Source organism: Nematolebias whitei, chromosome 9 (genome assembly GCF_014905685.2).
Source record: "Nematolebias whitei isolate Nwh7 chromosome 9, NemWhi1, whole genome shotgun sequence".
Lineage (NCBI taxonomy): Eukaryota > Metazoa > Chordata > Actinopteri > Cyprinodontiformes > Rivulidae > Nematolebias > Nematolebias whitei.
The window spans coordinates 30,116,258-30,131,702 of record NC_056506.1 but is presented as its reverse complement, the minus strand read 5'-3'; the positions used below and the strand labels follow the sequence as shown (position 1 = coordinate 30,131,702).

Sequence of the window (15,445 nt, the reverse complement as noted above, 5' to 3'; positions counted from 1 at the left end):
TTAAATTTTTATTTTTTGCTGGCACAGCCTGAGGTAGTCGCTTTGTCACCATGGGGCTTTTCGGAACCAAAATATGTCCTCCCACTTACACCCAGCTCTGCTACCCACAGGCCATGATGTTTCAAAAATTGCTCATAATTTTGTTTCCGTCTTTTTTCCTTAGAAAAAAATCCTTGCAATATTTGAGGTGCTGGTATATTTAATGAAGATAAATGCACAATACTAAATTTCTCCTTACAGTGGACTGCACTGGAGTAGTTGTTTAATAACTACAGCACATTTTTAGCGCAAATTATTTGTTTTCATCTATTGCTTATTTCCACTGGGATAGGACTGTGATCCCATGTACAAATGTAGGACCACAATTCCATCCCAGTACATCAGGCAGAGATAAGCTTCTCCAGAGTCAATAAAAATGGTTTTAGTTGCACCCCATAAGGGACTGGGTATGATTATGAAAACAAGTGAAGTTGGAAAAATACCATCCTAGTATGTTGATCCAATATAAATGCATGCCTCCCACTGGGATTTACAGACTGGAAGCTCTGGGGGAGGACAGAGCTGAAATAACATGTGCTCAATCGTCTCTGTCTATGGTTATATTTCTCCACAGTCCACACAACATTCTTCCCATGCTTCATTTTATTCAAATGCCATTCTGCTTGTTCAGCTTTCTTCTACTGTCATACAGAAAGTAATGTACAAATAAATCCCAAACCCACACTGATCTAAAGATTTGTGGGTAAAATAAAGCCCCTTTGAAAAACTTTGATGAGTAACTCACTAAATCCTTTACTGAAACTTTTCAAAGTGTATGCCTAAAATAGCTAATTCTGCTGAAGTCTGAATGTAGAGACATTACGCAACAATGGAAATTTTCAGACTAAAGAATTCTAACATGTCTAACATTCTAGCTGTCTTTCTGACAGCTGGGTACAAGAGAGCTGACCTCCCTACCTTAAGAGGCCCTTTTCTGTTTGTATTTAAACCACCATTTGTGAAGTTTTAGCCCATTAGCTGCTAGTTGATTGGTCAAAACCTTGTATTTCATCTTTCAAGGGCATGAGTCTTGTTTTGCCGTTCTACAGAAATGTCAAAACTTGTTTAAATGGTCAATGTCAAGTCAGCTAGTTACATGGATATTGTTCTGTAATGGTTGTTTGAGCAGCAGTACATACAAAGTTCATACATTACAAGCATACAGTTCATACAAACCAAACCTGGTTTACACATTGTAGTACAGAACCAAGTCCCAATATATGTACTTTTACAAACCACAATCTTATTCCATCTGCCAAATAAAAAAATGCAGACTCATTTATATAAAATTAAACTGAAAAAAAAAAAATCATTGATGATGGCTAAGACATCTGCTTTTTCTTTCTGATCAAGTCTTTTTAATAATTTCACAACCTATCCTTGTTCCTCTTGCTGCACCATGCAAGCTTTTTTCCCATGAAAAAATAAGGACATCAGCTTTGATTAGCACTATACTAGGAATAATTTATGAGGTCAACATACATTTTTAAGTTTAAGTGTTTTTAGGCATGTTAGATTATTTGTAAACCTGTGCCAAAACTCATCAGAAGAAAGCAAATATTTGTTCTGAACTTGTATAACAAAAAATATTTTAACAAAACCTGAACTTAAAAAGTGTGTGGTAATGCTTCAGGTACTTACTATACTTTGATCTCTCCCAGAAGCATTACTGGAAGAAAATGATTAAGTGCAACCCCATCTGTCCAGTTGTACTCTCAGGAAGTTGGTCAAAGACTGATGAAAAGTAATTATTTAAGTTAAAAAGAAAGAGTAGAGAGCAAAGTTCCCCCCTTGGGTTTGATTCCAAGTCCCGCTTCTTAATAAGCACAATTCATTTTCCTCCTGGGCCTGGTTCCCTCTATCAATAGTGACAGGCGTGAAAGGTCAATAACCTTGGCTCATAGCCCTCATATGGTTTGCAATGCCATGAATTAATGGTTGACGCCGTTATTGCAAATTCTTCAAGTCAGCCAAAGGAAGCTTATCGTCTACAAAGGTCACAGTGCTTAGATCACTTAATGTAAGAGTGAAGAGCTGACACAGGACCTAAATAAGATTGGGAGTGTTGGTGTTGGGAATAATCAGACGAAAGGTTGGGAGTGGTGTTGGTTGGCATCGACAAACTGCTTTTATGCAGTTGTGCATATTGTTATGAGAAAAGATCAAAAGGATAGCACTTCAGTGTTTCAGACATTAAAATGTATTGACTTTATCAAGCATTGTAGTAGACGACAACACTGTGCAGCATTATAAACTGGGAAATATACACATGTAGCTCTACTCAAAAAAGTGACCAGAAAATGTAACTTATGACGACAACAACAAAAAAGTAATTACTGTTCTTCCTGAGACAAAAAAATAATAATTCAAAATAAAAAAAAAATAAAAAAAAAAAAAGGCTAAATTTTTTATTTGTGTTAAGAAGTCTTAAAAATCTGTCTTGCTGCTTTGGATGCTGTAAGTGCTTTCTGGTGTTACTTCTGGCAATAGATGTGATGACTAACCGTCCCAACTGGAGGGTTGTTTTCAAGCAGGGGCAGCTCATTCGAGTTTTCAAAAGCCCAGCTACTGAAGCAAGGAGGAGGAGACCTCTCAAATGCAAGGCTAAGTGAAAAATGTTGAAGGAGATCATTTAAATTGCATCTTCTCTTGATTAACACGGGCAAACTCAGATTTCTGGAAAACAATCGGAAAAAAAAACCTGATAAATAAAGCACTAACAAAACACAGTTGGAAGGTCTGGAAATGGAAGTATCTGGTTTACAAAACATGGATGCTGAACGATAATCTAGACTAATGCCACTCTACTCAACTTTTAGACAAGAAAACTAACGGATCCAGACAACTGCATTACATCTTCAGTTCTACAGCATTAAAAACCAAAACTGGTCATCCATACACACTAAATAGTACAAACTCAATCATATTAATTAATTTTATATTTCCAATAATATGTCATGTGATATTATAGTTTTCATTCTGGGATTTCTGAAAGCATTATTCAATTACACAGTTTAATTTCCAAAATCTCTTTTTAACAGGAAATACAGTCATTTCATTATATCAGTTTATCGTGCTGAAAACATAAGGTTGAGAGTCATTTACAAAAGAAATTCTAATCAAAAGCACATTTACACTCCTGTGCCATCTGCTCTGTATGTATTCACATAATTGTGTTGGTGCTTATGATGAACAAGTTTCAGAAATTAGCAGATCTTCATTTTGCAACTCAAGAAGAATATTTCCCTTCCAGCCTCTGTCCAGCTCTGGTTGCAATGCTACAGGAAATAAATTGGCGACATGCTGCACGCTCTTTAATGCCTCAGTAAATATCGACAGAGGGACAGATAATATAAACTCAGACAAGGCTGAACACAAAGCGATCAGTTGTTCACTGCTATATAGTGTGCACTGAAATAGAGACTAGAAATTGCTGCAGGTCAATCATAATATCTGTGGTTAAGGCAGACACTACTGTCAGCAAGGCCTGGTAACTGTAGATCACTTGAGACAAGTAATCTGCTGGGCTACATAAGGTTATCTGATGAGCCAACTGTTTGGAGGGGATGATGGAAATCAATAATCCCAACAACCACTCAAGATTAAACTTTGGTTGCTACAAAGGCAATTATTCATGAAGTGTAGTTTGAATAAGAAATATTTCTAAAACTGCCAAACAGACCACAAAAAGTCAATTTTAATGTCATCCAAAAACATTAAAGTTCTAAAAACCTTAATAAGCCATACTTCAAAAATATTACCCGCACAACAAAAACGGAACATCACACGCATGACCGGAGCCATGAAGCAGCCAAGGTCACCACAGGAAACAAATTCAGTTGCAGAATAAAAAGGAGAAAAGCTACAGTATTGTCCTTGAATTACCCAATTACCACCCATCAATCACTGTATGGAGCCAAGGGAGCTCCCACATTTTAAAGCCCTAGTGACAAAGAGGGGAAAGGGACAACATGGAAATAATTGGTTGAGGTGATACCGAGGACTAAATAAAAAGGAGGGTAGATCGAGAATGTCAGAAGATTAGTGACATCAGAGGCTACTGTCCAGAAAAGCGCTGGAGCATTGAAATTGAAGCCAGCTCTGGAACACAATAGTTTGCGTGGCCTGCAGGAGGTAGACATCTCTTCACAGGCAGGAAACTGGCCTTCGTGAACATGGCTACAGTATCTGGGTCAGTTAACATGTCCCTGCATCAAATATCTCTTTTGTTGTCAGAAGAATAACACCATGCAAATTTGTGTAGACTCTTCAATATATAGCACATGGTTTGAAAAATTGTGTGTCACTTGTGTACATAAAAATGTTAAACACAAGGCTAGAATGTTCTCTTTATTTTCTTGATATGCACAGACAGCCTCATTAATATATGTATTCCAGTATTATCTTCCTTGTCTGACTCTACACACAAAGGGACTGTTGTCTGCTTGCTGTCTATCGTTCACAGCTATGCAAGACAGGTACTGGTGTTGAATCTGTGTCTGAGCAGCACATGAATGCATGCCTGTCCATTTAGAAGAAAGGGGGGGGGGGGATCTGCAGCCAAATGTATTTCAATATGAACAAAAGATTTAAACGAATGAGAAAGCAGTGGGAGAAGTAGGAGTGGCTCTCTTATGTGCCTGCCAATTTCACACATGAGGATGGAGCTCTTTTTACACTAGTGTAGCTTAACATAATGAAGAAGAAAAAAACAGGCGTAGCTAAAAGGCAAAAATCGAACACTGTAACTGTGCAATAAACAGATGGAGAAACACAGACTGAGCTTACTTCGTGTGAAGAAAATCTAAGATGTGGAATCGTTTGCTCTACAAGCCAAAAAGGGCTGCCCCCACAGAAGAAAAATGGCACTGTAATCCACAAATCAGTCCTTGAAAAAGTAAACAATTTAGTCCATAGTGCTGATGTATTGTCTTCTGGGTGCAAGCTGGCACTTTCTTTTCCACATGGGTTCTAGCATTTCACTTGTGAAAAATAACACTCTCCTAGTTTCATGGAGGCATATGCAGAAAGCCAGGTCAATACAGCTATTTATACATGACCTCATTATACAGTGAGGTCATGTTATGCACTCTTGTGTGTTTTTCAAATTAAATAACGCACATCAGAAACAGTATGCAAGACAAGCCACAGTTGCCAACAATGAGCCTGGATTGTTCTCATGTAATAAGCAAACAGAAAGATTGATTTATTAGGGAAAAAGTCATTTTCTCTCTCTCTCTCTCTTTAGTAGGTTTTTAAGAGCACACTGTATTAATTTTAAAACTTTCATAGTCGAGCATCATAGATGAAGAAGCTCGGGTGTGAATGAGAACCAAATAATCTATAAACCCTGTTCACACACGACTGAGTGAAGGAGCAAAAGGCCTACTGTTTAAAAACTATATTTAGTCCTCTGAATCATTATAGAAGTTTAAATTTTGATGTATGCCTTACTATGTGAAAAGATAAATGACTATCTTTTGTGTCTCACCAGTCACAGTCAGATTTCCATATATAGCATGGTCTGAGTGGTCATTTTCACACAAATCCAAAGTTAACAGAAGCAGATGGCTGTGGAAATCTCTGTCACCAGAATATTTGTTCACAGCATCACAGAGCTCTATGGGCAGACCAAGATAATTATATGCCAAGGACAAACACCTAACACAAGACACTCTCTCTAGCATAGGAGAGGGACACCTTAACTACAGTCCAATGTCACTGGCATATGGTCCGGAGCCAGAGGTAGAGGGCATGGCCTGCAGCTGACAAGAGTGATATGAACAGAGGTGATGAGAGACTGCGAGCCAGTATATAGCCGCTACAAAACAACAACTTGACATTTAGGCATTCCACAAGCACCTCTATGCCTTCAAATATGGAGTGATACTTTCAAGTTCAAAAAGGTTTGAGCATAAAAAAGGTCAAACATATAAAATATATCCCATCTTGTGTTGCAAGCAGACTCCAAAACCCATAAATGTGGGTTTTATAAGCATTGATACCATTATTGCTTAACTACTTTAGTCATTCTTTAGCAAAACATGGATAAGGTTACGGTACTTTCCAAATCTTGACTTGAGTCTCAATCTGTGTGTTGTAATGGTTATGTAGGCCAATGCGCTCAGAGAGGAAAAAAAAAAAAAGGTAAAGTTACAGCTAAATAAAATCAAATTTATGTAGGTCGGTTACAATAAAGAGTAACACAAATTCACCTCCACTGTGTTGGTGATGCCTTAGCTCAGTATTGGAACACAGCCTTCATTACAACATATTGATCTTAGCAAACAAAGACCCTGAATTTATTGATCCACTTGCAGGAAAAAAAAGGGGGGATGGGGGCAATGAACTGCGCTTTAAAACAAATTTAAAGTCCAACTGCTGCTCAAGCTTAAAAAGAAAAAAAAAAAAAACAAGCGATGTTATGGAATGAACTCTCATAAAAAAGGAAACAAGGATGACCATAGGCTTGCTCAGGAGGTCACAGGGTGACAAAAAAAATGTGTGAAACATGCAGCAGCTGCACAAACTTCAAAACGTCTCATGTTGCTCTTAAAGTTTCAAATGTGCAGTGTGAGATATCCAAAGAACCTACACATACCCACTTGAATCAGTAATCAAACAAAGAAAGTCAGCTTGTGGATAATTTGTGCAGCGGTGACACAGCTTAAACATCCTTCCTACACCTCAAAACAAGATGACAGCAGGTCCGTTTATTCATGGTTTAGCTAGCAGACATCCTACTCCAGAGATTATTCCTTGTAGTCCTAAACCAACACCAAAAAAGGAACTACTCATTGAGGATTGCCCTGTTTATTTCTCTAAGTGATCTATGATCACCCCTGAAGGTCACAATAACATAGGGTAACATAAGGTCATGCATTTGTGGCCTCCGTGGTGATGTGGCAGGACCTCTGGAACTGGTCTCTCATTCATCTAAACTTCAACAGGAAAATCCTACTAGTTTTATTTCCAATCTGGGACTGGAGAAAAAGGGTTGGGTTGCTGCTGAGTACTTGCCCCAGTTTACACGGGAGGGTTAAGCAGGGTCACGTTTTCCCAAATGCTGGGGCCCTTTAAAAACACACAAGTGGTTCCAGTTTTAAACAGGACCATCAGTTTCTTAACAGAGCACAAAGAACTTAAAATGTAAGTCAGTGCAAAATTTGAAATTTCACAAGCATGTTTGTGTTGTCAAAAAGTTGACTTTTGGTTTATTTAAATGGTTTTCCTTACACAAACACAGCAGAAGGACGTCATTAATCTTAATGATACATCACCTTAAAAATCCCAGCCGTATTTAGCCCAAGAGAGCTCTCTTGTTGATGGTCACACGTCTGACGTTGACATTAATTGTTTTAATCACATTATTAAACTGGTCAACTGTAAATCCCCAAATCACACACCCACAGCTCCCCAAGGATTTGTGGAGCCAACTAACTGGACCCTCGCGTCACCTTCACATTAAAAGCACTTGAGCCAAGGCCAAAGCTGACAAGAAGCATGCCTCTTTCATTGCCAGAGCTTGCATAATTGTCAGGAAAATAAGTACATGTCAGGGTTGAGGGGTGGAGGAAAGTAAAATGAAAGCAGAATAGAAAATTATGAGTAGAGATGGCAGAATTAGAGGACCCATTAAGTTCAATTAAGCTTTTGGGCTTTTCATTAACCTAGTTTTGGGGAGGGAAACCTCTGCTGAATAATGCTCCAACTGACTTGCTTTGCTTCTCTGCACTAAAGGCTTCATCAAGACAAAAAAAAAAAAAAAAGGCACGATGTGTGTCAGCTCTCCAAAGCCACCAGAATTCATTAGACACCCAGAGGCAAACCACCCGCAGCCACAGCATACCTCAAATTAAATGAAATCTAGTAAAACAAGTCACTTTATCAAACAACTAAACAAGATAAGAGGAAATCCTGCACAGATGTATAAAGACTTTTTAGCTTCTCTTGGGTTTATAGGAACGAGTTAACTGTGTTTGGTCATTTCTCGTCTCTACATATCAGACAAGAGCAAATATTCCAGCCGTATAAGCAAGGTCAGGAAGGCTTTAGAGGGCAGACATTCCTCCTAAGCCTGCTGTGATTTTGCATCTACAAACAATGAGCTCACCCTCCCTTTAATGGATCACTAGAGACAAGTTTTCATAGCCCAATCATTGTCCTACCAAGCCTTTCCCCATGCTGCTCTTGAATTTATGTTTCTCTTTCATCTCTCATCTATTGAAAACAAATGGGAAGTCATTTGAACATTTAAATGTTAAAGTTTAGTAAACACCAACATAACGCGATTAAGGCCCCATTTACACGAACACGGGGGGGAAAGTTTTTTTCGGACGTTGATTCGAGGAAAAAAAATCTGCGTTTACACGGACCGCATTTCGTGTTTACGTGTACCTGCAGCAACCCCCGCAAATTCGTTGCAGTTGCCATGCCAGGTCATCATTTGGCGCTGTGAATTTTTTTTACATTCACCTAATGCACATGTGGGCTGCCTGGGACTGCTCTCAGTAAGTAAAAGTAAAGTGCTATGTGTTGTCATCATTATATGTTCCCATACAATGGCAAAATTAGTTCTCTGCATTTAACTCATCGCACCTGGGATACACCCAGGTGGAGCAGTGGGCAGCTATGTAAGCATCCGGGGAGCAATTAGGGATTAGGTGTCTTACTCAGAGACACCATGACATGTGGGAATGGCTGGGGATCGAGCCTGGGACTTTCGGGTCCCGAGTCAGCTGCCCTGACTCTATCCCATCTTGGCCCCTAAGGACATTCCTCTGGGCTGAAAGCCTAGCCAACAACAACTTCACAAGTTAAAGCTGGATTTTGGATACGAGTTGACAGATTTGACGCCAAACGGACCGCTTCGTCCAATAGCTTGACACCGGTCGCTGAGCAGACCAGAACTGACGAGGATGATGTCAGACTTCCCACGCTGGTGCTAATCAGTAGCAATGCTACACATCAGGTAAATTGATGTTCTTAATAACGTTAGCTTGTGGTTACTTTGGTTACACAACAACCAACTGAGTTTTTATTTTTATTTTTCCTGCGAGGAGAAGCTATCCTCCCACCATAGGGACCAGATCTGAACGAGCACACACCTCGGCCTGAGGCTCGGCAGTGCAGGGGGACATCGAAGAGAGAGATGTTGGAGCAACTATTCACTTAAAATTTCCCTCAGCTCTTTTTTCAATCCATTCAATTTTTTAAGCTACATTAAGTAAAGGAGTGACAGCCTGTTCATGCCAGATAAACAACATGGTGTCAGTACCCAGCATTAGGAATGTGCGATATGGCATAAAATTCATATCACGATATGTATTGTGAAGGGTGGTGACAACGATATATATCGTAATATGTTTTTGGTATAAAACTTGCTAAAAAAAAAAAAAGCATAGGGTGTCCTTTTGCCATCATATATTTTGAATTAAGAAAATTCCACTACTAGGTCCAGAGAGTTTTTAAATAATAAACAAATCAAGTATTAAGCTTCTTTCTTGTAGTGCAAAACAGTGCAAAAGATATCAAATGTAGTTTTAGCGATACGTTTTAAACAAAAAAATATGTTAACTCTTAACAGCTTCCAGTCTTACTTAAGAAATGAACAGCAACAGAGCAGCATTTTACACTGAAACACTTCACCCTCCAACCCTCTAGTGGGCGTCTCCTTCCGCTTTAACGGAGAGCTGACACAAAATGACTGTGGCTTTGACCAGAGGGTCTCGCAGTAATTTGCATCACATGTAGTACATGAGGTGGAATGAAATTGTGTACACAGACTCCCAGTTACATCCAACAATAGCAAAAATATAAAGTCTAAAAATAAACAGTAAATAAGTATGTAACATATAAACTAAGATATATGCTAAACGAATGCCCAACAGTACACTAAAAGATCTAAGATGTATGCTAGTCACTAATAGTGCAAAACAATACACCAAACAGCAGCAGCACGATTCTCATAGGTTTGGTTCGGCTATAATTTACACGCTTAATGCGAGCAGAGTCGAGCTCGGAGCCGACCCCAAAACAAACATAAACTGGGATTTATTCAAAGTATGCAACAAAAATACAGAAACCAGACGACAAAAGTGAAAAAGAAATCTACAGCAGCATGGTCTTATTGGCTGAGTGGTTCTGATGACAGTGAGGTTATCTTAGCAAAATGGTCCAGTTAGCAGCATGATACTGTTAGCAGTGAGGTTCGTTTAGCAGTGAGGTTTCTTTTAGCAACATGGTCCCGTTGGCACCATGGTAGTGTTAGCGGTGTGGTTCGGTTATCGGCATGGACTTGTTAGCAGTATTAGCAGATCCTGTCAGCAGCTTGATGATAACAAGGACTGCAGCCGCTGCCTCCCAGACTACCCTCCAGAACCGGGTCCGGCAGACAGAGAACATCCAAGGTTCCCCCACGGAACCGAATGGAACCAAACAGGATGACAACAAAGAGGAAGGGTACAGTTCATGTGGTTTACAGTTTGTTTAATGTGTTTTTAATAGTGTTCAGTTTTCCTATCAGTGTGTGTGACATACAGTTTGTGGTGTTGAATAAATAAATAAAACTTAAACCTGATGTCTTCATTTTCAACTTTAATAACTTGCAATATATTTTGCATCATTTAAATCACATAACTTGAATTACATAATGTCCAGATAGCTTCATTTAGCTGAGAGCTTCATTACATCTACCGACACTAACAGAAATACTGTTTTATTAATATTACTGTTATTATTTAGCACATTTAGTATGTTATAGTCCAGTGTGACGCGTGAAATATATGCCTGCCTCGACAAGCTCGTTTCATAAATGTCGATTTTAAACTGGATCCGACTGGCATCTCATCCCAACGCAGATGTTGGTCACAGCAGCTACATTCCGGCGTAGATTAACTACGAGACCCTAAATATATTCCATCAGTCATAGCACAGTATGTTATACTTTGGTGTCATTGCTGTTGATAGAAATATGCTGTTGGTCCGCGCATGCGTGAAATATATGCCTGTAATGCGCATGTGCTTTAACACCTCTGCGAGAGCTGGATACATTACAGCAAGCGGCCACCTCGAAAACCTCCACTCTTGAGAAGTGGGTTGAAAAACCTCCGGATTCAAAGAAGAGGGTGACTGGTGTTGTGTAAATGAACAGCCGAACCGCAGAGAGAAAAGTGCGGATTCACTCAAAATATGCGCTGCGTAAACAGCCCCTAACACCTAACTGGCTGGGCACAACAACCATTATCAAATACACAAAATGTCTTCACTTCAACGCATACAATGCCTACTGTTTACATCACAATGGTAATCATTTCCATACAGGCCACAGGACGTGTATTCGCCTAGTCAATAATATAGAGAATGGTATAATTAGAAGGAAGAAAGGTATCTAACTGCTCACCCATGCGGTGTCTATCTGAGATCAGATGTAATATGATATGAGCAGGATTCAGATTACCGACGTCTTATACAATCTTCTGATAGTATTACACAGATACTCAAGCAGATCATATTTCAAATAAGCCATCTGAACCAAAAGATGAGTGACGACCACTCATCAATAAAGCAAGCAGGCATCTGTGCCTACTGAAATTAACAGAGTGTGACATTTATAACATATTGCAGGCTTGGCGTTCTATTGTAAAATTTTCAGTATTGTTTTATGTTCCCATTTACCATGTAAGACCTTTGAGACACAAAAAAGAAAATGAATTGCCAGTAAAATAGTGTGGAGTGTTGCTAAAGAAGCAACATTTATGAGTAGGCTCCATCAACCTGTCAATAAACAATATTCTAAACCCGCATTGAGGAAAAAAACAAAAAAACTTTGAGAATACTCTCCACACTGTGGGGGCTGTGTCTTTCAAAACATGCCACAGGAGATTCTCGTTAGAGAATAGTTTCATTAACATCATCCCACAATGCTGCGCCCTGCTGCATTACAATGACACAGGAGTGCCCCTCTCTGTCAAGGAAATCTCCTCATAGCAACAATTCGCTGGGGGAGGGGAAAGCAAAGACAAGAGAGGAGGTGTGTGTGTGGTGGGGGGGGGGGGGGGCACCAAACAAAAGAACCTGATTACCCCTGGTCACAGCTCATCCACACGCCAGAACAAGGAAATCCATCACCTGCAGGATCAAACAGAAACTTGTGCACAAGGCAAAGCTCAGTGAAAGCAGTACCCACCCATCTAACTACTCTCTTCCCTTTCTCCTTTTTTTCTCTTGTCATTGCCACCTCCCCTTCCACCTCTCTGACACACCAACAGCAGCATGTAAGTTTTAGGCACACTCTGTGAAATCCAACACAAGTGAGAACGCTTTCTGGTCCAAATGACCTCAAGACTCGAACCCCTCTAATGGCACGCAGGTGATATATTCCAGTTTTTATTACTGTCTGTAGACCTGGGTTCCATTTCATGGTAGCTGCATTCTTATTTGCCAACATTAAACTAATGAAGCATTGTGGTCAAACCTGCTTCAGTATATAAAGGAAATAATGTAAACATTTATTATTCTTTTATTTCCCCATTTCCATCATGGTTATGGTCAAAACAGACATGCATATTAAAGCTGGGTTTCCAGCAGTGTTACAGCAACAACACTTCAAAAGCTCTTTTACCAGTGAGAGGGCTTAGAAATGTGAACTGCAACTGGGCACTGGAAGATTTAAGTAAACCCTTTTGGAATAAAGCATAGAATGTGGCACTATTTTTTATGCTCATTATTTAAAATCTACACAGAATATGTGTTAAAGTGGGAAACACAATTGCATAAAACAAAAGTAGATAATGAAAAGCATATAATATTAACAATTAAAGTTGCACAAGTATTCAGATCTGTTTGGATTTATTTTTTTCCATTCATTTCATTGTGATGAACGTCCACAGTGCAATTAAGAAAGTTACGGTTAATATTCACCTAAAAATGCTAATGAAGGCAAAAACAAAAAGGAACAAAGACAATATACACTCTAGCACGTAATCTACCTAGCTTCAGCCTGCCACAACGGTAAAAACGGAAAGTAAGCAAAATGGACTCGAGCAGAAGAACGTTGAACCCCATTTAAACTGGTTTACAAGGCAAAAAACATGACTTGCAATACCGCACAACTGCACCGGAGCTAATTGTTTAAATATGTCTGCCTTGTTCAGATCCTCCCCCTGAAATGTAACACATGGAGGGGGCCACACTCAACTCATGTGCATGCCAACACGTAAACACTCTCAAACAAGACATAGCCATTCAGCATAAAACAAGACGTGGAATATTTCACCACTCACAGTTGAAGAGAGGCCATCCTTCCTCTGTGATATCGGGCACCACAACAGTGTATAGATCTTCAGTGAAGCCTGGCTTGCATGGCGGGGCACCCCTGGCCTCTGCTACGATCTGTAGTGCAGGAGGGTGATGGGGGTGTGGGAGGGGGGGTAAAAACAAGTCATAAATCAACTTTCAAAAATGCACTCCTCTGTCTCCAATCTCTCTTCATCACATTCCGGGGTCCCCACAGTTGTACAAAAGCATCTGTTGTTTTTATAGCAGGGGCTGCAATTAGGATAATGAGGCCAAAAGGGTTAAGCATTAGCCAAAAAGCATGGCTAGGCAAGAACAAGCTCCATTTGTCCCAGAGTAGGGGCCCAAGCACAGGGTACTGTCTGCCAGCCCCCCCTGATCAACACACTCTCGACAAACACCATTCACTTTGAAGTGCAGGAACAGGAGAATAAAAATGCTTAAAAAAAAAAAACACTGAGAAGCGAATACACATTGTAAGAATGTCTGAATAAACACTGGCAAACTTACTTTTTTTTTTCCTTTCAGCGAAACAGTTGGATAATAACGCATCAATACTTTCATCTTGGACTTCTTTTGTTTGGCTTTAAAAAACAACAATTGTGCTCAAGATGTCTTTACAAAATACCTAAAATTGTGGCTGCTACGCAGAAAAACAAATGACTGAAGCTCATGGTGGGCTGAAGCAAATTTCTTTGCAGAAGACAAAGAACAGCACAAAATAACATCTTAAACAGAGCACAGTTGTACTCCGATGTGCAAGTGTACATCATTACACAACCTCATGATTGATACCAACTTTCAGGAGCACAGTCCTGGCTTTATGTGCTTCCATGCACTCTCACAAGAAAAAAAAAATAGAGAACCTTGCTGCAAAAGATCATTGTGTGTATTCGTGACAGTTGCCATTCCTATCAAGAGAAATTTAAATGGAAAATGTTTGCAAATAAGGGAGGACTTGGACTACAAGGAAGGCAGCAGGTTGTACTGTCCACCTTCCTTATTGGATTAAAAAATGCTAGATTTGTGCAAACTGGTTACAAAAAAAGTCAAGTCTCTCTTTAGTAATGTACACTTATGATGCAATGAGGTCATTTACTTTCAAACTTCTTTATATAATATGCAAATAGTAGCAGATAATCTATATTATGGATAATTGTCAGTCAGGTTGTGCATAAACTGAGAGCAGTGCACTCCAGTTTATGGTAACGACTTCCACCAGTGTGAGCAATTAACTCTACACAGCATACGCAGCAAAATACTAGAAACGATAAAATAAAATAAATGTAACCAAGACAAATAATCCAGGTTAATCCAGGCTTGAACTTCCATAACAACGATATTCAGCCACAGGAACTCTTAAATCAGGCTACAACGATGCTAATTTGACTTCTTTTAGCTGTAATCAGATCAAACGCGCCGCGTGCAGCGTCTCGTGAGCATTAAATGAAAAAAAACAACCGTTAGCTAGTAATTGTTGCGACTTTTATCGTTAATTTATGACGTTTTGTTTTAACTACACGCAGCGTAAAGTGGCTCGCGAAGAGCTACCAACTCGTCCCGGTTCTTAACTCAACAAACAGCAGCCCGTTTGAGAAAAATAAATAAATGTAATATATAAAAAACACGTAAAGTGTCCGGTAACTCAGCTGTACATTACCTGCAGTCCTGCTAAGACCAGCAGCAGAAGCAGACCCTCGTGTAACGAGTACATTGGTACGGTCACTCCGTTATCCACCGCTTCGGGTTCCGGAAAATAATAATAATTAAAAAAAAAAAAAAAAAAAAAGATGATTTAAAAAAAGAGAATATCCAAATATGAGTGGCCTCGAAACGGCTCCCTGTTCGACAAAGGCAGCAGCAGTAGCAGGAATGGTGGCGGCAGCATGTATGAGCCTCCTCCTCCTCCTCCTCTTTCTATCTGTCTATCCGTGCAGAGGGAGAGGAGCAGTGCCTGGTACTGAGGCTGCTGCTCCCTCCCATCCAGTCCAGGCTCAAAGGAACCAAACCAGCCCCGGCCACTACTCTATAAACCGCCCAGCTCTCTCTGTCTCTCCCTACTGGTGACACAGCCAATTTCACTATATATACATATATATATATATATATA

General features: G+C 39.6%; 1 protein-coding gene across 1 annotated transcript in view; it reads right to left on the bottom strand.

The window, feature by feature from the left end:
• The window catches only part of LOC119414211 (cadherin-2), a 90,223-nt gene extending 74,884 nt beyond the window's left edge, over positions 1 to 15,339 (bottom strand). The window contains exons 1-2 of the mRNA XM_037681311.1: positions 14,996 to 15,339; positions 13,323 to 13,431 (exon numbers count right to left, since the gene is read on the bottom strand). Coding sequence (XP_037537239.1) covers positions 13,323 to 13,431; positions 14,996 to 15,049 — 163 coding nt within the window. The 5' untranslated portion in view covers positions 15,050 to 15,339. The remainder of the gene's footprint in view (positions 1 to 13,322; positions 13,432 to 14,995) is intronic.
• Positions 15,340 to 15,445: the final 106 nt, after the last annotated feature.